The following is a 24,311-nucleotide window of genomic DNA, read 5'->3' as shown; positions in this document are numbered from 1 at the left end:
TGACGTCATTTTTAACTAATTCTTTACACAGTTGGGGCATGAAGTTAAAGGGAAACGCTGCAATCTCTGGGTGACTTTAAGCATTGGCTGGAGAATCTAAATGAACGGGAGTTTCCCCAATGGTAATAAATTTTCTTTCCTATATAGACCAACTTGTGTGATCTTTTAAAATCTGAGTAAGGCGAATGTAATTAAACTCTCTCCCACCCACCCCTTTTCTAGTAGCATTTGTCAGGGCATTTCAAAATGCCTTGTATCTGGTTTGAAGTTTGGTCTTGGTAGTAGCATGTGTGTATTTGCAATATAATCCTGTTTGTTGCCTAGATGAGTTTTGTGCACAGCATCTATGCTTATTAGTATGGTATGGAGATGAAGAAGCTGCTAGACTCTAAGAAATTTCTGGTATAGGAACCATACTGTACTTTAAAAGCAGCAGGTAGAAGGAAAATTGTTCGTATACTAAAAGCTCAAAAGACTGAAGTTGATTTTTGTTTCAGAAAAAAAACAGGAAATGTCAGGTTACATTAAACAGAAACACTGCATTTTTAGTGGTTTCCCCTAATAATGGAAAAGATCCATTCTAAAAACCTATTTTAATGCTATCTCTACTGGTCTCTTTTTCCTTTTCACAGAAATTGACAGAATAGGAGTCTGACCTTTGGCCATTCAAGCAAAGGTGTTTGGTTTTTCCCCCTGTTTGCTTACAACCTAAACAAAAAAGCAATATGTCAATAGTAATTTTTGTTAAGGTCATTAAGAATTCCATACAGGGTAGAGTGATTGAGACAAGATGGCGGGCAGGGGCTGCTGCTGCTGTTACCAGTACTTTTTGTTGATTTTTATAGAAGAGTCCCTACATTTAAGGCTTTTCAGACCAACACAAAATACTATAACAATGCCTGCTTGCAAGCTTGCTGCTGATCAAGAATCTTTCAGTCCTGCACTCTCCTGTTGCTGAGGGCTATGCCTGCACCTTATTCTGCAAAGAGCTGCCTAAAAGCACACAACTGTGCTATTGCTATTGCTGTTATTTTTGCTACTGCTGACTAAGAACTAGTGATAGATCTGTTACAGAAAATGCCGTTCCGTTTATGATGGCAGCAGTGATAGGACCCCCCGCCCCCACCCTTTCCAGCACGACAAAAGGCACCGAGGGGGAAAAACCCTGACCACAGTAAGAAACGGTGATGATGATAGCGACTGACAAATACTTCTCCACTGATCCAGAATGTGAAATCCCGTGCTATGTTGTGAAACGCATTGCAACCCTAGAACATGCTCTGAATGAGAACGGCGAGGCAGAGCTTTGCAACATTGCTGCTGCTGCTGCTGCTGCTGCTGCTGCTAGTGGCTCGTGCCACAGCCGGCTCTTCCTTCTGCAGTGTGGTGCATTGTGCAAGAGGGAATGGATGCCCCCTCGTCATTCCCTTCTGGTATCCTCAGTTGCCCTTGGAAGGCACAACGGTGTTTTTCAATGGCTCACTCGCTGCTTAGCTTTCCGATGCCAAATGCCTGGTTTAGCTAGGCATGTGTTGCTTAGTCATTGCTGGTGACAGTTATTGCAGAAGCGAGGAGAAGAAAAGGGGGTGGGCGTGAAGGTTGAATAGCAGGGGGCAAGATGCATGTGAGAAGGAAAGGAGGGGCAAATGTCGGTGAGTCCTGGAAACCCCTGCCTCGATAATATTAGACTGATTGTTCTGCATATGCTGATGTGTAGGTAGCAGAATGTTTAAATTGGCTTGTCATCTTAGTCTCATAGTTAGTGTATAAATTAGCTATGTTATATGATATTAATTCAACAACTAATTTATACTTGACTGATCATACACATTATGTGGTACATGGGTTGACTCAACTAGCTGTAATAGAAGAATGTTGTAAACATATGGGTTATGCTATCCCACATCTATTTTATAGACATTCACTGTCTATTGAGGGAAATGCCCAGTGGGTCCTGATGTTTTTGCTAGTTGTATGTTCACTTCCATGCTATCTACAAGAATTTTTGGATCTAGTACCCTATTTGGTTAGGGGAAGAAAAATCTGGGGGTGCTGTCAAGGATCCTCTACTGTGGGGGTTTTCATAGCCCATGTTGCAACCTTGATTAATCTAACCTCTGAACACTTGCTCCTAGGCATTGACTGAACATGATGGGAAGGAGTGCAGGTAAAAATGTGCTGGCCTCATCACTGGGGTATCTGTGATATGAACATGTGGATAAAGTGTGTGAGTGTATAGTCATTTCCCATTTGGAAACAGCATCACTGATCACACAAACACATCTACCACACATTGGCCGTTTATGCACTGGAGGTTTCATGCTGGCCTGCAGGCTGGAGTTGTAGTCGTGGCAGATTGCCCCACCTCTTCCTGCACCCACATGGGGGAGCATTTGGCCTGGTGCACCTCATCCACCCCCGATCTGTGCTCCTGACTGGGGGGTGGGGCAGTGAAGTTCCCAGTGCATAAATGGTCATTGGCAGTTGCACATATACAGGGCCATTTAGTCAACATCTGTGTGGGGGAGTTGTCTGTACACGATTCTCCTCTAACTTGAACAAAAAAAGTTAATGCTTTTTCTACTTGTGCAGAAGCCGTGTCACTGGGATAATCCACAAAATCCCATTAGGTCAGATTCCATTCTCAAATCACCGGATTTCCAATGCATATAGACTACTCCAGATTGAATCCTGATCAGTGGGACTTCCAATGAGCAATCTGACCCAACTTTTCATGTTCTTAACCGCATTTTATCCAAATGTGTACAGACTTTAGATGCAGAAGGAAGACTTGTTTCAATCCGCAGTCGCACAATACCAGGGTCCCACAGGCTGTGGCAAGAGTGACCTCATAATTAAAATTCTCAAATAAAAATTAGGACATTATCCATTGCTATATAATTTTAACATTTTTGTGGACTGTGTGTAGTGACTGTCCATTATAATAATTAAAGATGGCTTAATCATGAAAATGCATACCAGGGACCGTAAAAAAAATATCCTCACTGTTGATATTTGGGATCCTGGAAAACCTTAAGAGATCCATGGTGGCACTTTTATCACAAACCCTAAATTATGGTATAATGAAAGTATGCAATTATGGATCTTAAAACAAGAATATTCCCCAGTCCCCATGACTTACACCAAAGTTAGGGAGAATGAGTTTTAAAAGAAGGTGGGTGATAAAACAGGTAAAGTAGAGTCATTTGCTTTTTTCATCTGGGTTTCTTCTCCTCAAGGTTGAGGAAATATCATCAGATTAAATCCCCAGGATGAGAGAAGAAAAAAATTATAAACAGAATTGAAATTCCTGAATTCAGTCCCCACTATTTATTGTTGATAAATACTTGCCGCTATTTAAAAGTCATTATATAAATATTCTAGCCTTGCTTTCACTTGTTTTGTTGATGAAAACGGTGACATGCAGAGGTGTATGTTAGGTACAACTGATATTTTGACTTGTGAGATGCCTCAAACAGGTTTATGGAAAGGCAGCATATACATTATTTATTTGTTTGTTTGTTTGTTTGTTTATTATATTTATATATCGCCCTCAGGAATAAACACATTTTTTTTTTGGCTAATATCCTGCCACTTGCTCAGCTAAACCTTCCTTCTACTTAAACAAGCTTTCTTTATTGGAAATGTTTTTCTCCTGTTAGAGTAGAAGGACACAAGCCAACGTAATGGGTGTTGGATGGAACACCAGTAATAGAGGGTATTTAATGGTGCATGTGGAATGCAGAAATAAACAAATGGTACTGAAAACAAAATAGAGCATCACTACAACAAGGTAAGAGCCTCTTGTGGCGCAGAGTGGTAAGGCAGCCGCCTGAAAGCTTTGCCCATGAGGCTGGGAGTTCAATCCCAGCAGCCGGCTGAAGGTTGACTCAGCCTTCCATCCTTCCGAGGTCGGTAAAATGAGTACCCAGCTTGCTGGGGGGTAAACGGTAATGACTGGGGAAGGCACTGGCAAACCACCCCGTATTGAGTCTGCCATGAAAACGCTAGAGGGCGTCACCCCAAGGGTCAGACATGACTCGGTGCTTGCACAGGGGATACCTTTACCTTTACCTTTTTACAACAAGGTACCCAACCAGATATTAAAACTTTTCCCTAGTGAGCACCAGTAACAAAGGAAATTAACATATGAATTCACTGCCACAGGAAGTGGTGGAGGCTACAAGCATAGACAGCTTCCAGGGGGGATTAGATAAACATATGGAGCAAAGGGCCATCAGTGACTATTAACCACATGGTATAGATGGAACACTATATCTGGGGCAATGATGCTCTGTATTCTTGGTGCTTGGGGACAACAGTGGGGGGGCTTCTGGAGTTCTGGTCCCACTTGTGGACCTGTTGATGGCACCTAGATTTGACCACTGTGTGACAAAGAGTATTGGACTGGATAGCCCATTGCTTGGATCTAACATGTTAGATTCTGTTATGTTCTTGGGTGAAATTATTCCAAGTCAAGAGCTTTGTGAATGCATCTTGTGTCATACATCTTTCTTGTTATCAGATTTAGAAATCTTTTTACAACATTCCATGACTCTTATTTCTTAAGGTACAACTGTTTCCCAAATAATTCTTGATATATAGAATATGACATAGGAAGTTTGTTTAGTGCAAGAGCACTAATAATAAAGCTCATGCTCAGTGAGGATGGTGAAATGTTAAAGGGTGACAAAGAAGATAGAACTCCTCAACTTCTGTCTTGTCTTTGACTTTTCTAAGAAGGGGAACCATATGAAACCTCAGAGAAGATTCGTGAAGGAGACTGGACACTGTGTAATTTACCTTCAGTCTCATTGAGAAGGGCAGACTATAAACAACATGAAAAGCAAGGCTTGCAGTGTAAGATTATCACAGAATATTTAGCCACATTAAATGACTAGATTCATGTATGCTAGAATACTGCCTTCATCTCAGTATCTATCATCTTCAAAAAATACATGGGGACAGATAACACAAGGCTAAAAATGGACAAATGTTGTTGCAGTCTCCAAAATGTCAGGAGAGGTGATCCAGGAAACAGCAGACAACTAGTCAGTCTGACTTCAGTACTGAGAAGATAATAGAACAGATTTTAAAGCAGTCTGTCTGTAAGAATCTTGAATACAGTACAGTGATTAGCAGAAGCCAGAATGGCTTTGTCCAAAATAGATCCTGTCAGACTAATCTTATATCCCTTTTTTTTAAAAGAATCCGTTTAGGAGATTGTGGAAATGCTGTGAGTATTTTTGATGTTTTGGTTATCCAACAGCTTAAGTGTGGGCTATTCTACCCAAATATGCCCCCCAAGGCAGCAGACACCAAAACATCAAACATTTCCACATAAAAACTGCATTAAAATAAGATATGTATAAAATAATTCAACACCCAAGGAACAGGACCAATAATAGTTATTTGGAGTATGCCAAATAAAACAAAAGTCTTCCCCTTCTGGCATAAGACACTTTGAGAATTCAGCACATTGGGGAGAAATATTTTTTTTTATTGTTATATTTCCAGACTGCCTGTCTTCCATTGGGCTCATTGTGGACTACAACATATTAAAAATACATATTTTATTAAGCCAAGAGGGGATTAGATAAATATATGGAACAGGGGACCAACAGTGGCTATTAGCCACATGATATACACGGAACACTATGTCTTGGAGCAGTGATGCTCTGTGTTCTGGGTGCTTGGAATGCCTTAACACCTTCTTTGATACTACATGTGGTGTCATGTAAGCCAACCAAGCATTTAATGGCATTTAAATTTTTGAAAGAAGGAGCAACAATTTCTGCCAATTCCCCCTCCTACTGCAGAAATCCCTTTTACTCCAGTGTTCTTCCTGAGAATCTACTGAGCATTGGGAACAAAATTTCAAGGGTCTTAATGGGCTGCAGCAATCAGAGGAAACAGAGATATACCAAAGAATAAGGATGTCTGTACACTGGTGGTGCTGGCATTTTGGTTGTTACAAGGGAGCAAGGAAACTATTACCCTACTTGTCTTTGAAGTGATATAGTCCAAGATTCTATCCATCTTTAAATAGGACAGGGTCCTATTAAATAAAAGAGTAAGGCCACCTTGGGAGGAGTTAGGGCGGGCCCTGTCCAGGATAAAAACTCAGAGGGCCCAATCAGGAGCCGCGAAGCGGCTCCTGATTGGGCCCTCCGAGTGTCCATCCAGAGCCAAGCAGCCAATGGGGAGGCGCGCAAAGTGCCTTCCTATTGGCCCCTCACCAGGACAGACCAAAATTCCATTCACCCAGCCCAGTCTGGCTGCCAGTCTGCTCCTGACCACCGCAGGGAGAGGAGGTCAGCAGAGCTGCCAAGGGGGATGAGAACAGAGGCTGCGCCAGCCCTTTTCGCTCCAAGGCTGTCCTAACTGCCATGTCCAACTGGAAATTGCCTCAGATCCCTGACAGAGCTGGTCGAAGGCTGGTGAGTGTGCTCCCTCCCCCTCCCCCTTACCCCCTTCAGGCCTGCTTCAAAGGAGCCTCTGACAGGCCCAGACTGAGGGGAGGGAGGCATTTTCCTTCAGAGAGCAACACAGGGGAGCCTGAGGGCCTTCCTTTTGAGGGGGGGGGACTTTCCCCTTCTGCCAAACAGTTGCCTGACAGGGAGGCCACAGAAAAGCCCCTTCTCACTTAAAATACTGCTCTGCCCGGGGGTTAGCCACAGCCAAGCCATGTGTCTTTCTTCTTTGCAACTCTCTGCAGATTTGAGGCCACTGCACAGCGTTATTCTGCAGAGGAAGCTGGCTCTTTTGTTTCCTGTTTCATCTGCACAACAACCCTGTGCAGTAGGCCTCAAGTCTTTCAATTCAACAACAACCTGTGTGGGAAGCTTTAATGTTTCTTCTCTACCACAACCCTGTCCAAAGTAGCCCTTTCTGCCTGGGGAGCTGATCTTTATACTCTGCAGGTGAGCCTTAATTCCAGGAGCTCTCCAGGCCACACCTGTAGGTTGGCTACCCCTGGGTTGGAAATATTCCTGGAGGTTTGGAGGTGGGACTTCAAAATCGTACAATGCCTCAGAGTCCAGCCTTCAAATGAGCCATTTTTGCCTGCAGTTGGTAGGGAGTGGTGCAGGAGTGTCCCTCCTGGCCTATGGGCTATGGCCAGCCCTTACCAGCAACTGTTTGTATTCTGGGGCGCAGACAGGCAGACCAGCATCAGTCCTGTGAGTCTGGGAAGTGCAGGAAGATCTAAATAAATATTTACAGCCTGAAACTAAATAGAGAACAAGTAAATATCTGGAGACACATCGTCACTGAAATAGTAACTGGCAAATAACCTTGGCCTGGCAAATAAAAAAATAGTATTAAAAACCTTACTAAGGTCAAGACTGCTGTGCACAGACAGTCTTCCTCTTAGGGTTGCCAGCTTCCCTGTGAGGCTCGCAACCCCACCTCCCTCATGGGCAGTCTGCTATGGGGAGAGAAGGGGAAGACGATTGGAAAATGCTTTGAGACACCTGAGGCCTGCTGGGTCACTGCGGCCCATTCCCAGTTCTCTCAGATCTCTCACAACCCTACATACCTCACAGGTTGAGTATTGTGGAGAGACAAATGGAAAAGGTGTTTGTAAACCGCTTTGAGACTCCTTTGGGTAGTAAGCAATAGGGTACAAAAATCCGTTCTTCTAAGGAGCAACCATGAAAGAAGCATGTGGGCACATAACATTTTATCAACAGTGAAAATATGGGAGACAGAAGGAACAGGGTGGACACCTGTGTACTGTGACTACCCTATGTGTATTAGGGCAGAGGGGCATTTCGGTGAATGTGGCCTCATTCACACAAGAAGGGAAATGACGCAGAACTGGGGGGAATTGGTTGCCATGTAATCTTCCCCTAAGAAGAGTCTCCAGTCTGATTTTCCCTTCACATATCTGAGGACATGGCTCTGGAAAGCTCATCTGTAACCACTATGCCACAATTCCCAAAGGTCAGACCTCTCCCACAATCAACGAACATTCCACACCACAGGTTCTTGACACCCATATCTCCACACCCATGGCCTCTTTTGCCACCATGCCACCACAACCTCCCACACAACACACATGACAACCCCATGCCCTTACAGACTGGACAACTCCTCACCTTCCTCTTCCCACTGCCAAGCTCTAGCGCCCGTTGTATTCTTGGAGACAACGGGCTTTGCCCCTAGTTCTGTATAATGCATAGAGTGGTCTTCCTTACCCCTAAATTTACAAGACTCCATAGGTTACTTACCACCTCCACTCATCCTCAGAATTTGATGCTGCCATAAAAATGTATTCTTGCCATGATACTGTGCATCTCACATGCCTATCAAAGGCAAATAGCCTGGTTCCAATTAATATGGAACTATATACCGCTCTTTGTTTTAATATGAGTTGGTTGGCTTGCTCATCTTTTCCAGTTTATTCTAGTAGATAGCATTAAAGATAGATCTGAAGGAGGAAAGTAGCTGGCAGATATTTCTATAAGGCAAGAAGCTGTATTGATGTGTGACATACACAGATACTTTTAACAATGGACTCTTGGCTCTCCAGGGCTTAATTTTTGGGGAAGAGGGCATAGGACAAGCAATCAAAATTTATCTTCTAAATTAGGACTGTAATTATGTTTTGATAAAGATCTGGCAATCCAGTGAGAATAGAATATTAAGGGTTGCTGGGATACCAGTGACTTGCAGTTACAGGGAAGTGTTTGCATGCAGAATACTAATCGTCTGGGATAGCCCAACCTCCTTATCTAGACTTCGCCAACAGTGTCTGATAACACAGGCAATCAAGTGTGAGTTTCTCTGCTATTATTCTGGTACAGTGATTAAAGATACGGGCTGGGCTGTCTTTTATGAATGAAAAAGTAACACGCTCAGCATGAAAAAATACAGAATGATGTATCATTGGATAACTCAGGGACTAGGTATTAATCATGTCTGTATTTTTGAAGCAGCAAAACAAACTTTTATTTCCTTGATGTCCTACTTCTGTAGAGCAGAACACAACAGGTTGTATGCCATTCCCTTCTTGGGAGGGAAAAAGTTGTCAGAGGTAAGACTAATACTATGAAGAGTTTAATGAATGCATTCTTTTATCAGACCATAGGCTTTATAGAGTGGAAAAAAATTGCTGAATGAAGAGAGCTGGAAAAGTCATCCTGAAAAAGTCCCCCCATCCCTAGGATGGGTGTCCATATAATGTAGCCAGTTTCTGGTTGTATAATTGAGGCTGCAATGAAAGGCATTTTTACTTCGGTGGATAGCCTGTTAAATTAGTGTGACTTGCTTTTTGAGTGAACATATGTACAGCATTCCATAGTATATATTTTTATAGATGCTAAAAATGCATGCACTCCAATAATCATCCATTGCATGGATGTTTGCAATCTTCCATAGAATATTCGTAAAATTATGATTGCTGAAAGAATGACATTTGTGAACTCCTGGAAATTACTCTAGCCATGTGAGGGAAGTAAAAGATCATCAGAGTTGAGGTAAATCTTCCAAGAGGAAGAAAATGGGGGACAGGTTAAAAGAAGGTCGTTGAATTTCTCATGTCATTTTGCAAAATTACCAGTAAAAAAAAATGCTAGTTGTTTAACTAGACTTGCCAACCTCTCATTGAGTATGAGGGATTCTCTGTTCCCAGGTCCTGTTGCCAATCCTCTGTAGGAGTTGCTGGAAATTCTGTGGTTTTACCATAGAATTTCCAGTGAGCCCTAGAGACTTGATGTCAGTTCCAGGTTTTTCTGATAATTGATGTCATGATGTTTCTGATGGTGCCCCCTATGTTCCCTGTCTCTGGTATCCCTACATTTAATATATGTACTATAATCAAACAAGTTATATCCTTTTATGTTTGTTGCCCCTTGTATTTTTGGACTAGAATTCAACCCTTATCATGTACTGCACTTTTGGATGTGCTCAAGGTAATTAACTGACGTCCAGGAATGTACTTATTAAAAATGAGTGAGAAGTCTCTCAGTAGGGCTTAATGAGCAATGTCTCTTTATTAAACTCAGTCATAATTGTCTTCTTTGCTGGCTGACTTGGCAGAAATGCCAACAACTTAAGGACTCCTGCAAGCGGGTTGTCATTTTTTGTTAGCAGTGGGTTTACATGTCTTCTTTGAATTGTTTTTAGTTTTTATGTTTTATGTCTTGTTTACCGTTTATTGTTTCCTGCTTGAGGATCCTAACCCGAGTTTACATTACTCCTTGCCTCTTTTTCACCTGCATAACAGTCCTGTGCGGTATGGTAGGATGAAAGTATGTGAATGGTCCCAAATCACCCAGTCAGCTTCCACAGGAAGATGGGGATCTGAACCTGGATCTCACAGATCCTACCCTGAAGCTCTCATGCAAACTGAGTGGTATCAAGTCACCCAGAGGCTGTTTCTAGACCTAGAGTTGCCAGCATCCAAATGGGACCTGGAAATATTCCAGAATTACAACTGGACTTGATATAACAGAGATCTATCACTTGGAGAAAATAACTGCTTTTGATTATGTAGGAGCCCCTGAAATAATTTTTCAGGTTTCGAGGCACTCTAAAAATGATGTCAGCTGGCCAGGTCACAAAGACTATTCTAGGCTATCAACTCTGACCTTGGACATTCCTGGAGATTTGGGGACAGAGCCACGGGGGCACAGAGTTTTAGGAGGAGAGAGAGCTTAGCAGGTATGTGATGTCATAGAGTCCATTCTCCAATACTGCTATTTTCTTTGTGGGAACTGTAGTCTGTAGATCGATTGTAATTTCAAGAGAACACCAGCCCCTGTCTGGAGTTTGGCAACCCTAACTACCTTCCTCTTATTTGGCAGGAAGGTACATTGTATAAAGGGCAAAGTACTTTGTTACTAAGTACTAATTCCCATTTAGCCACAGAACGAGTGACAATAGACACTTTTCTTTGCGGAATGTGGCCTTGTTATCCACTGTAGTTCAATAAAGCTGACAGAGTTCTGACACAGCAGTGACCTTGCTGAAATTCTTTCACAGCCCCTGCTTCAGGGAAAGCCTGTTTTGTTCCCCTGTTCCTTGTTTGTGCCAACATTTGTATTTGATCTCTCACTGGTTGTCACTATTAAGCCAGGACCTGAAAGAAGTTGCTTTCCACCCCTCTGAGTGATCAAAGTCTCTTCATTAAGTTATGTGGGGGTTTTGGCTCTATTACATAACAAAATAGAAACCTGCCACTTAACATGATGATGGCTTCAAAGTTCTCAAGGAATGAAGAATGATAGGAAGGTACTGTGCCATTCATTTGATGAATATAAATAGGCAAGAAATGTATGTGTTCCGGCGATCATTTGTGCTGGCCTTTGGAAGAAAGAACACTTTGGCTTTATGGCCAGAAAATTTTGGTGAGTCCCATGTCTTCTCAGTCTTGGGAACTTTGCTGAAGAGAGTGCTCCTGTCATTTTGCTTACTAAGCTGCTTCCCTAGGCAAATTTGCTTCTGCTTATATCAGGAGCAGGCAGAGGGAGCAGATATTGCAACATGTGCCTTATTGATTCCTTCTGTCATAGATTAACAGCGAAGCATGTTGTAATTGTGTTACAGCACCAAGATGGATGAGTTGCTAAGGGAGTTGTCCTTCACAGAATCCAAGATGTCTTCAAGATGGGAGATCACCTGGCATGTGAATGAACCTAAGCAGATATGTATTGATCCTCCTGCAGTCAGAATGGCATTTTTATCCCCAATTCTCACCGAAAGGTTAGGAGGGCAAATCCATTAGTGCACGGGTAGTCAACCTGTGGTCCTCCAGATGTCCATGGACTACAATTCCCATGAGCCCCTGCCAGCAAACGCTCATGGGAATTGTAGTCCATGGACATCTGGAGGACCACAGGTTGACTACCCCTGCATTAGTGCACCAGTCTGCCCCTTTCTGACTCCTTTTGCCACTCAGCACTGTAAGAGTGACTCAGCACTCTGGTCTCCCAGCCTGAGCTCCTTCCACTCTGAAACAAAACAGTTAGGTCAGAAGGGCAAAAGAAATTGCTTGGGAGTGGAGCTTTCTAGGAACAAAGTCTCAGAGTGTTCCTGAGACTCTCATTGTTTTTTGCAAGCCATGCCTTTCAAAAGTTTTAGTTGCATGGCATGCTGATCTTGAAAACAAACAAGAAACGTTCTAATGTGAGCAAGAGATGTTTGCTGCATGGGGTTAGGAATGTTATCGTAAAAGTAAAAAGTTCTCACCATCAAAGCTGATTTGTGATGACAGTTTTTATACAGGCTCTGGCTAGTGCCTGATTTAGTATTGTGTGAGTAAAATGCTGTCAGATGTTGGCCAGCTTATGGTGACCCCAGCGAGAGGCGTTGTGAAGGCAAGTGTGAAGCCATGCTGCCTTTCCCCCCATCCTTAGTCTTACATATGGGAAACAGACATCTGACAACATTTGGGGGCTGAATTTTGAGAAGGTGTAGTATGAGCTTTGGTGTTCAGGGTAAAGTATCAGATATGGAACAAGTAGGGACCCTGAAGAAATTTGCAGGAATGGGGTATCCCATTTCCCCTGCCTTCACTTCCTCCTCTCTCCCCCACACCTTTGTCACTCATCCCTAATCTTTTCTTCTACCCCAGTCCTTCTCTGTCACTCATCCCCTCTCTCTTTTCCCCACTCCCTTTCACTGTCTGGTTGCCATCCATTCCCTGAGGTACTCCCATAGTTTGGGCTGATCCATTTACTCAAGACCACCTCCAGCAGTGCCATCCCATACCGCTCCAAAGCTCACCCCCTGGGCTGTCATTTTGTCTCTGGGAGGCAGCAATAACTCCCATATCCCCTCCTCCACCTACCTCCAGCATTGCTTCCTTGACATGAAATTAGTGAAGGAGTGCTGTTGCCTCAGCAGGAGTCCCAAGGAGTCCCCTGTCTCCTTCCCAACCATCCCGAGTGTTGTTGCCTTGGCAGGGGATGAAGGCCACTGGGTCCTGTGCCTCCTCCCGAATGCACTGGAAATTTTAGGAAAAGGAGCATTGCTGCCTCAGCAGTTGGGAGTGCTGGCACATTCCACTTCTCTTCCCTGTTCCTGAAGATGGCAGAAAGTAGTGGCATCTGCTACTTGCATACATCGTGAAATAGAATTATACTTATGTGTACTTGCATGTAGAACTGTGATTTGTTGTTGTTGTTTTGTTCTGTTTTTTTGGTAACTCCAGGTTTCTACAAAAATTTCCTCTTGCTTTTCATGTTCCCGCCCTGCAGATTTAAGTATCCATAGATGGGGCTATGATGGGAATTAAATATATTGATTTGAGCCATGTGGGTTTTGTTTTCACCTCCATGACTTCTTCTACAATATATTTGCAAGGCATGTTATTGCATTTATTTGTTAATTTAAAACATTTCCATGCTTGTTTTCTACCCAAATAGGGTCCTCAAGGCAGTGAATATGAAAACATTTAACATATTAAAGTGGCATTGTAAATAAGGTATACATATTTAAACAATTAGTAAAAACATATGGATTTACAAAAAACACAACTAGGAAGGAGGGCAGATAAGATCTAAGAGTTTCCCTAATAAGTTAACTGTAGAAAATGCAGGAGGGGATCATGACCTCTGTTTCCGTTGGCCTGATTTCTGTCAAATTTTACCCAAGGCAAATGTTTAAGCAGATGCTAGACAAGAGAACTGAGACCCTTTCCCCCATCTTGCTTCTACCTCTATGATCATTTGCCTTATAATAATAACCCTTGACCATGAGCATGCTGGCTGTTGAGGCCTAATACCCACAGGAAAGGTGCATTTATCTTACAAATATTTCAACCTAAACCAAATGGTGAACATAAAGCTGTTTGGACTGTACCTTTTGTTACATGTTTTTATTTTTGATGTTCTCCCTAACCATAGCATATACCAGGTGATGTTGGCTGGAAGCCAAAGAGAGTGGTAGCTCTGATTTTGAATGATAAAATGCTGCTGTTGGTGTAGAGTTTTTAAAGCTTCAAGTAAAGTATATTCTAGGAAAAAATGACTGTTAAAAAATTTAAAAATTTTCCATACATGCATGCATGCATCCCTTTGTTGAAGTGAAAGCCAGTGAGTGCATAAGGCTGCCATGTAATCCAATTGTCTAGGATCGTGTGTCATTTCCGCTGCCGAAAGTGGAGTGAGAAAAGCAAGAGCAGCAATGTATTAAGTACTGGGCTACCTTTTCTGCCAATTCAATGCATTATTTTGACCCTCTTCCTGCAGTGCAACCTTCCTACTGCCATTGTCCTTTGCCAGGGGCGGCCTTAGCCAATGGCCAACAGGAGCTCAACTGCCCACAGACCAAGAAAAAGAGAGGAAATAACAGGTTCTCACAATCACAACTCACCCCACCCCCATCTGAGACTCAGGCAGCCAGCTTGGCAGCGGTCACTTATGCCCACTGCATCTGGAGCTCAAGCAGCCAACTTCTAGGATCAGCTCCTGCCCACTTCACACAGAGCTGCCCCTTGCTTGGCTCCATGTCAGGGGTTGCAGTGATTCTTAGGCTGTGTTCTAGAATTTTGCCCAAGGTCCCAGAATGACTAAGACTGTGCTGTTCTCTGCTAGAGAACAGCTCTGTGCTAAACCTTTGCTATAGTGGTGGTGTGCATGAAGAAACTTGACTCCCATCTCCTCCTGCTTAAATTATCCCTTGTATCCTTTCCTGGTTGTGAGTGATTCCTGTCCTGTAGGCACTGGCCTAATGCACAATGTCCAGGACTCATTCTGCACATGGAGGATAATGCACTTTCAATGTGCTTTTGCAGCTGGATTTTCCTGTGCAGAACAGGAAAATCTACTTCTAAGGTGCATTGAAGGTGCATTAACCCTTGGGTGCAGAATGGGCCCAGGATCATGAGCTTATGAACCATTGAATGAATGTTGTGGCATACCTAGCAGATAGTTTTTTTTAACACCCCCTCCTCCCTCTCTCTCTCTCTCTCTCTCTCTCTCTCTCTCTCTCTCTCTCTCTCTCTCTCCCCATCAAGTCACTGCTGACTTATACTGATCTGTAGGGTTTTCAAGGCAAGATATGTTTGGAGATGGTTTATAGCATCATAGAATCATAGAGTTGGAAGGGGCCATATAGGCTATCTAGTCCAACCCCCTGCTCAACGCAGGATCAGCCCAAAGTATCCTAAAGCATCCAAGAAAAGTGTGTATCCAACCTTTGCCCTTAAAGAGGGCTATCATGTCCCCCCTCAACCTCCTTTTCTCCAGGCTGAACATTCCCAAGTACCTCAACCTATCTTCATAGGGCTTGGTCCCTTGGCCCCAGATCATCCTCGTCACTCTCCTCTGTACCCTTTCAAGTTTATCTACATCCTTCTTGAAGTGAGGCCTCTAGAACTGCACACAGTACTCCAGGTGTGGTCTGATCAGTGCCGTATACAATGGGACTATGACATCTTGTGATTTTGATGTGAAGCCCCTGTTGATACATCCCAAAATGGCATTTGCCTTTTTTACCGCTGCATCACACTGCCTGCTCATGTTTAGTTTACAATCCACAAGTATCCCAAGGTCTCGTTCACACACAGTGTTACCTAGAAGTGTATCCCCCATCCAATAGGCATGCTTTTCATTTTTCTGATCCAGATGCAGAACTTTACACTTATCTTTATTAAATTGCATCTTGTTCTCATTTGCCCATTTTTCCATTGTGTTCAAATCTCATTGAACTCTGTCTCTATCTTCTGGAGTATTTGCCAGTCCTCCCAATTGGTGTCATCTGCAAATCTGATGAGTAGTCCCTCCACCCCCTCATCTAGATCATTAATAAATATGTTAAAAAGTACCAGACCAAGCATCGAGCCCTGAGGTACCCCGCTACTCACCTCCCTCCAGTCTGATGAAAGACCATTAACAACAACTCTTTGACTGTGGTTATCTAACCAATTCCCTATCCACCTAACTATCTGAAAATCCAGATTGCAGTCCTTTATCAGAACACCATGGGGAACCTTATTTACTAAAATCCAAGTAAACGACATCAACCGAATTTCCACAATCCAGCAAACCTGTTATTTGGTCAAAAAAGGAAACCAGGTTGATCTGACAGGACCTGATGGAGACAAATCCATGCTGACTTCCTTGGATCACCGATCTCCCTTTAATATCTGCTGCATTATCTTCCCCACAACAGAGGTCAGACTCACTGGTCTGTAGTTTCCTGGGTCATCATTGAAATAATGTTTGGTCTCTTCCAGTCCTCTGGGACATCTCCAGTCCTTAAAGAGGTCCCAAAGATGATGGACAAGGGTTGTGCAAGTTCTCCGGAAAGTTCTTTGAGCACTCTCGGGTGCATTTCATCCGGCCCAGGGGATTTGAACTCATCCAGTGCAGCTAAATGCCTGCACTGTCTCAAATGCCATTGCCTGTCTCAAAGTTGGCTCAGGGATGGGGGGGGGGGAGACACAGAAAAATGAGGTGAAGGAAGTCAGAAATGAATGAGAAATGTATAGAGAACATGGGGAAGAGGAAGAGAAATTAAATTATCTTGCTGTAACAGTCTAACTAATGCTTTGTAAGAGGTGGATACAAGGAAAGAGAGAGAGGCCTAGAGGTACCAAACTCATTTTGTTATGAGGACTGGGTCTGACATAATTGCCACTTTGTTGGACCAGTCTATGTGTGCCATAAGTGTAACATCAGGTATTGGAGATATAAAAATTATAAAGGTTATTTCAGCTGCTGAATGGCAATAGCAAGTGAATGATAATAGCAGGCTTGATAAGATTACGTGTGAGATACAGAGAGGTAGTTAGTGTGACAATATCAGCATTGATAATGAGACCTGGGTTTCAGTATTGTCCAGGAGGATTCAGTTCTGGAGGATGTTAAGGATCAATGGGCATAAGTCTAACATTAGAAACCACAACATTTAAAAACCCATTGGGAAACATTTCATCCTTCCACATTCAGTTGCTGAGGTAAGAGTAGGAGGAATACTAAAGGGAGGAGAGACTGCTGAATTTCAATTGATAATGAATCTCAAGGCAATGCGTCCTCCTGAACTAAAAAAGAGTTGGTTCTTATATGCCGCTTTTCTCTCCCCAAAGGAGTCTCAAAGCGGCTTCTATTCGCCTTCCCTTTCTTTTTCCCACAACAGACACCCTGTGAGGTAGGTGAGGCTGAGAGAGCCCTGATATTACTGTTTGGTAGGAACAGCTTTATCAGTGCTGGAGCCCAAGGTCACCCTGCTGGCTGCATGTGGAGGAGGAGCAGGGAATCAAACCTGGCTGGCCAGATTAGAAGTCAGTGCTCCTAACCACTACACCAAGATGACTGAATTGAGACTTAGGTTTCCTGTATGATTACCAACACCTGCTGTTGTCATGCAGCATCTGAAAGCACTCCACTTTCCAAGATATGAGAACAAATGGACTCTCATCATTGTTGGACCTGAAGAAATCAGCAGTGACTCATGAAAGCTCATACTCTGCCACCGTGGTTGAGAATGCTACTACAGAAAGATGTTAAACCTTGCGACATTTTTTCAATTTCCTATTTTGGTGACTTTAATGCAGCCTTTCTCAACTTTTTTACCATTGAGAAACCTCTGAAACATTCTTCAAGCTTTGAAAAAAAAAACAGAAGTGGAGCGTTCATACTGAATACAGTTAGAGAGCATAGCTGGGGCCCACCCAGGGCCCCTTCCCTTCCTACCCCCTCTATGACCTTCACTGGCCATTTTGGGAGGAGGGAACAGATCCTCATGACCATGTACGGTAATATCACCCAATCAATTTTTAACATTTTTTAATTTATACACATACACACACATACTCCCCCTCATTTGGGAAACCCTTCCAGGGCCATCAAGAAAGCCTGCTTTAATGGTACACCTTGAGTGTTGATTGTGTATTTGGTTAGATGGGGGGCAGGGAATTGACTCTCTTTGGAACCTAACATGGAAAAAAGGCATTTCTCAGTGTTCCTGTAGTAGGTCATTGGAATGTTGGTTGGAAATGCACAAGGTTGTGGAATCCAAAAGCTGACCCAGTCTTCTGGCTTATTCCTTGGCAGGATAATTTAAATTTTGTTGTTGATAACATTTTGTTATCAAAAACAGCCATTCCAAGAACAATTTAACATTAATAAAACACCATTTCTTTTAATAAATATTCCCAGGTGCTGCATATTGTGCTGTAAGCACAACTGATATGAACAGCTGTTTCCAGTTCCAACATGCTTAAGGAATACTAAAGGGAGGAGAGCTGTATGTTGGAGCACCTTTGAGGTTGGGTGTTGAGCTAAGGGATAAATAAACTCCAGAAGGCCTTCAGAGACACTGCTTGCAAATGGTTTTCTGACACAAGGGTGTACTTATTAATAGTAGTAGTAATTCATTAAACAGCATACATACGTACGTACGTATGTACATACATATTATTATTATTTATTATTATTTATACATACATACGTACATACATATTATTATTATTTATTTAATGCTTTCTCTAAATATTCAAAGTGGGCCACATAGAATTCTTAAGCTATTGATATGAGGTAGGCCAATATTCTATTCCAACAAGGTGAAGGCCAGTGAAGAATTGTAGCAGTGGAAAGAAACAACTGGGAAATTCTTTGTACAACACCAAGCAAACCAGTTTTTTACCTCCTGTTTCTCAGCTTCTCTCAGTGCTTGGAGGGCAATGAGTATTCTCCTTCCTTATCAGGATAGATTTTAAAGTTTACAAATACATAATTTTTCATGTACTGGAAGAATCTGCATAGTACATTGACCATTGTGCTGCTAAGTGATGTTTCTTGATACTTACTTGCTTCTTTCACTAATTACCTTCTCATGAAAGCAGAGAACCACTCCTGGATTTTCTTCACAGAAAGAGGGGGTGCTACAGAAGAATCCAGGGTTGCTGGCTGCATGACAGGATGACCCTCGCTTTGAACCTCCTAATATTTTGTGTAAACTTCCAAAATAGTAGTAATTTGGTGATTCAACCCACTCCCCATGGCAGCCTTTTGTTCTAACATCTTATCTATTTTCAGAATTCCCAAAGCCCCCTAGGGCAGTGAAGTTCCCAGTGCATAAACGGTCTATGATTTCCATTTTATATAAGTAGGAATGTGACTGAGAGGTGACTAGCAGAAGGCCATAAATCAGTTATGGTTTAGATTTTGAAATCCAGTATTAATATTTTTTAGCCTTTGTATTCCAGTGTGCAGACTTCTTCTGGCCTTTTCCAAAGATGCACTGTTGTTGAGAAGAATGAATTTTTCCTGCTTCTCCATAGTTCATGGGGCAATGTGTACCTCCTGGATCTCCTCTGATCTTTCACACATCTACTATACAGTGAAATTTTGGGAAAGCCTAGAAGATTGCTGTGTGAGTAAGGGGAAGGTTGGATCTTCCATGTCCTGCCTACATGGTAGCCAATCTCCCCACCCCTATCCTCACAACTGCCATTTCCCTGGTGGCCATCTTTAGGGGTTTTTTTCTTTTTTATTGAGCCATTGAATATTGTTAACATATAGAATAGTAGAATCTTTGAGTTGGACGGGATCTCCTGGGTCATATACTCCAACCCCCTGCACTATGCAGGACACTCACAACCCTATCGCTCATCCACTGTAATCTGCCACCCCTTGAACCTTCATAGAAGCAGCCTCTCCATCAGATGGCTATCCAGCCTTTGTTTAAAAATTTCCAAAAATAGAGACCCCACCACCTCCCTAGGAAGCCTGTTCCACTGAGAAACTGCTCTAACTGTCAGGAACTTCTTCTGGATGTTTAGATAGAATTTCTTTTGAATTGGCCCATCCCCCTGGGGCAAAAGAGAACAACTCTGTTCCATCCTCTATATGGCAGCCTTTTAAATACTATCAGATCCCCTCTCAGTCGTCTCCTCTCCAGGCTAAAGAGACCAAGCTCCCCCAACCTTTCTTCATATGTCTTGTTCTCCAAACCCCTCACTATCTTTGTTGCCCTCCTCTGGACACACTCTAGTTTGTCTACATCCCTCTTCAACTGTGGTGCCCAAAACTGAACACAGTACTCCAAATGAGGCCAAACCAGAGCAGAGCAAAGTGGTACCATCACCTCCCGTGATCTGGAAACCATACTCCATTTGATACAGCCCAAAATCTCATTTGCCTTTTAGCCACTGAGTCACACTGCTGACTCATTTTCAATGTATGGTCTACTAAGACACCTAGATCCTTTTCGCACATGCTACTGCCAAGACAAGTCTCCCTCATCCTATATTGGTGTACTTGGTTTTTCCTACCTAAATGCAGAACTTTACATTTGTCCCTACTGAACTTCATTTTATTTAGTTTAGACCAGGATGTTATAACAACTAGATTAGGTTCTATGAATGCCCATATTTCATGTGAAAAGAAATATATTTTAACTCTTTTTGTATTAGAGATATAAAAGGAAAGACATTTATCTGCAATGAAAAGGCTAAAGATTTACATCGTTAAAATGAAAGCTGATGAGTCAGAGAACCAGATACACAAATTGTTACTGCTGCTAATTACAGGGGAAGAATCAAAAGTTTTGCTGTGTATTACTGTAGACAATGTATAATAAATTACCATTTGTATGTTTTACCAGTTTACGGACTTTTGCCACCTAAATGTGAAAATGATACTACTATTCTGAATTATTTTGTGTTTGTGTTATGATTGTTTATTGTTATACTGTGTTGTGTTTGGTTGCAATTGTTGGTTATTTGTGTACATGTTCTACAGACTGTTTTATGTATGGTTCTCTGTTATAATGTAAACCGCCCTGAGCCTCCGGGGAGGGCGGTATAAAAGTATGATAGATAAATAAATAAATAAATAAATAAATAAATAAATAAATAAATAAATAAATAAATAATTTTTACAGTATTGCTATTATTATTTATTAGATTTTTATGCTGCCCATCCCATATGTTGTATAGATGTTACAAAGTATGTTATTGTTAGGTTTGCCAGCTCCGGGTTGGGAAATACCTGGAGATTTGGGGGTGGAGCCTGAGGAGGATGGAGCTTGGAGAGGGGAGGGACTTCAGTGGAGAAGTGGCCATTTTCTCCAGGTGAACTGATCTCTGTTGCCTGGGGATCATCAGTGCTAATAGCAGGAGTTCTCCAGTTACTACCTGGAGATTGGCAATCCTAATTATAGTTTCATTTTGCAGCTAGGCTCAGAAGATTTGACCCTGCCCCAGGTTGTGCTAAGAACTTGTACAGACTTTCAAAAAGCAGTTGCCTTCTTGTGCAGGGAACAGTGTATATTTTTTATTGCCCTTCAGGCACAGTCAAACCTGATTTTGTGACAGGCTGAGTTGCATCTTGAAAAAGACAGAAGGCAGTCAGAACTATTAAATTGTAGTATACGACACTCATTTCTCTCGTTTTTTATGTTAAAACAGTTTTTATCCTAGCCACAAAGCATATGAGACTATAAAAGCAAAATGAAAACAGCAAAGAAACAGCAGCATAAACCATAAAGATGCAACATGAATATCATGGGATCAAAATGCTCTTTCATAAAATCTATCATTATGAGCCAATTATTTCCGGTCCAAAACAGTAAAACCATATATGTCAAGCAGGATTAAGATCTAAGTAAGGGCACATATTAAAATAAATCAAATAGGCTGAGACTACAATGCAGCAACCACCTTCAAAATCAAGCCACAAATTCTCCGGAGCATTAAAAAAAACACAAACCTGGCATGCTGTTGTGTGGGGGCTGTCATAGCCAGCTGTGAACCTCATTAATGAGAAATTATATACCCAGAGCCAGTAGTAGTAGTTGGATTTAATGTGTATGTCCATAGGCCTTAACAATATGAAACTCGGCAATATAAAAACAAGTACAAAATATACAATATAAAATACAAAATTCAAATTTAAACAAAGACCCAGGGCTAGTAACAGTGCAGTTTTGAAGTTGGTTTAAAAGGTTTTAAAGTGCATTTTGTGTTGTAAAGAATGAGCATTTGTCTACTCTACTGGTGTGTGCTAAAGTAAAGTGCCATCCTAAGCTCTACATCTTCAGTGGATGAGGGCATCTGCTTAGGATGGCAATGGCAGCCTTTTAAGAATACCAGATACCATTTCCTTGCACTAATGCACACATCCTTGCCCCTTCCGGTGCTTTAAAAAGAAAGGTTTTGCTCCCACACTACGACTGTTCGTCACAACCCTGTTATACTTAGAAAACCTGTGTTCTGTCTGGTGACTGGCATCAACATAACAGGAGGAAGGAAGTTACCTCTGTGGATGTTGTAATTGTGAATGGCTTTGTGCTTCTTCCTGGAATTCCCCAGGAAATTTCTTGTTTAGTATGTATCAGAAAGTGCACAAATAGACATTATCTTGCTAATGGGACAGATTGCCTTTTTGTAAAAGCTCAAATGTAGCATAGGAAGAAAAGGTCTTTATAGCCACAGATTCATTTGCTTGCCCATAGCAGCCTGGGCAGGATATTGTCTGATTGTGAATCATTGCTTTGAACTGCCAACACTTCTTTCCTATATCTATTTTATAAACAGACTGTTTGATAGGTAGTTTGTAATTCCTGGAATCTGGTACAAAACTAGGTGTGCTGTTTTTGTTTTTAATCAATTCACTTTATCTTGAAATTAAATATACTACTGAATGTGATCTGCCTCTATGTTTCACCATATTAACAGTTCCTGAATTGAGAGGGTCATATATGCTGTAGCTCACTCCCAACATCTCAAGTGAATGGCCGTTTTCTCCAAGTACTTCAAAGCAAAGTTATTAGGACTTGACTCATTATCCCATATTTTCTTTTATGGGTCAAAATATGAAGCAGAAAGATCAAATCAATGAATAGATTTGTTTGCTTGCTTTTATAACATCAGTGCTCTGGCACATGTTTAGTGCAATTCTGAGCACACTTACACCCTTCTAAGTCCACTAAAGTCGCTGGGCTTAACTGGGTTTAACTCTTCCTAAGTTTGCATTCCCAGGATCTTAACCATAGTTTGAAACTTGGTAGAAAGAAATAGACTTACATGTCCTTCTCTTCTCCTGTACTGGTCCTCCTTCCTTCCCAATGGGGCAACATAATGTTTGTAAGTGCCAAACATGTTTAGCTACACGTTGTAAACCTCTTTCAAATGCTAAACTGTGGTTGGGAGGAACCTGATTATTATTCAACATGGCCAGCATACTGCAAACATGAAGTTATACCATCATTACATTCAGCCATTGAAAGGATGAAAATCTGTGCGGCATAGCGAAGGGTAAGGGAGAGAGAAGCACAGAGCAGATTTCCTGTTAAGAGACTGAGAATGATATTTCTGCATAGTATTGAGACTTCACCTTCTTAGAGATTCATCAGAGCCTTCGAGAGTCTCCACTTCACAGTTCTGTTCCTTCCGACCTTTACTAGGTATTCATTCTGCTCAGTTTTTAAAAGTCCCTTGTTTATATTATTATATTTTTACTAATAGACATATATATATTTTTAAATAAAACAGTCATTTTATTTGTTTGGCAATTAAAGAAACTGAAACAGAGAGGAAAAGACCTATCCAATGGCAATACAATAAAATATTATAGTCGCCGCCTGATAGTCAAAGAAAAGTGTCCTTTTTGTAGTTTTCCTTATCTTGTTATTCAGTGGGACTTCTGTCAAAACGGCATCCAGGTAATGCCCATTTTCAGTCACATTCATTCCTCAGTGACAAGTCCTGAATATTAAGTAAAAATTATTGTTACAATATCAAAGAAATGATTACAATAAGTCTCATAAGAAAAGAAAGCCCTCTACCTCTGATTCTTCAATATCTGTGTCAATGTTACAGGTATCAGAAATTTAAACGTGCAAACATACTATAAATTGTATGTTAATTTTACTATCCTAAAGCATAAAACATCATGTTAATCCCTGTGGAAACTGAACAGGAAGGGGAAGGAAAACATGCGAGTCGACAAAAGCAGACAGCCGTGGAGGGGAACCCCTTGGATCTATCAAAATAAATAGAGCAGAAATCTTTCTTGCTGGCCTTTGTGTTGTTATTATTAGAACAAGCACGCTTGAGTGAACTAAGCCGTGCTACCTTCAAGCATCCATACATAGCTCAGCTACAATGTTTGTTTCAAAAAGAAAAAAATGCAGGGAACAGAGAGTGATGGATACGTATGATCAACAGTGAGTAACATTGATTTGAAAAGCAACAACTTCCCCCACCTGCTTCTCTAGGTTTTTGCATGCCTCAGAATGGCACATAATTGTCAACTAGTTTGGAATTGGAGAACAAGGACTAGAGCAGGGGTAATCAAACTGCGCCCCTCCAGATGACCATGGACTACAATTCCCGTGAGCCCCTGCCAGCAAAT

The 24,311-nt window shown here is 41.8% G+C and overlaps 1 protein-coding gene across 6 annotated transcripts in view; it reads left to right on the top strand.

Moving 5' to 3' along the window:
- The window catches only part of NHS (NHS actin remodeling regulator), a 276,792-nt gene that overhangs the window by 210,002 nt on the left and 42,479 nt on the right, over nt 1-24,311 (top strand). The window contains exon 2 of one of the 6 annotated variants that reach the window (XM_077343148.1): nt 32-122. The exons of the other annotated variants lie outside the window; for them this stretch is intronic. Within the exon in view, the coding sequence (XP_077199263.1) occupies nt 101-122 (22 nt within the window). The 5' untranslated portion in view covers nt 32-100. The remainder of the gene's footprint in view (nt 1-31; nt 123-24,311) is intronic. 6 annotated transcript variants of the gene reach the window in all.

Source organism: Paroedura picta, chromosome 6, assembly GCF_049243985.1.
Source record: "Paroedura picta isolate Pp20150507F chromosome 6, Ppicta_v3.0, whole genome shotgun sequence".
NCBI lineage: Eukaryota > Metazoa > Chordata > Lepidosauria > Squamata > Gekkonidae > Paroedura > Paroedura picta.
Note: the sequence above shows the minus strand (reverse complement) of the source record. Positions and strands in the feature narration are given on the sequence as shown.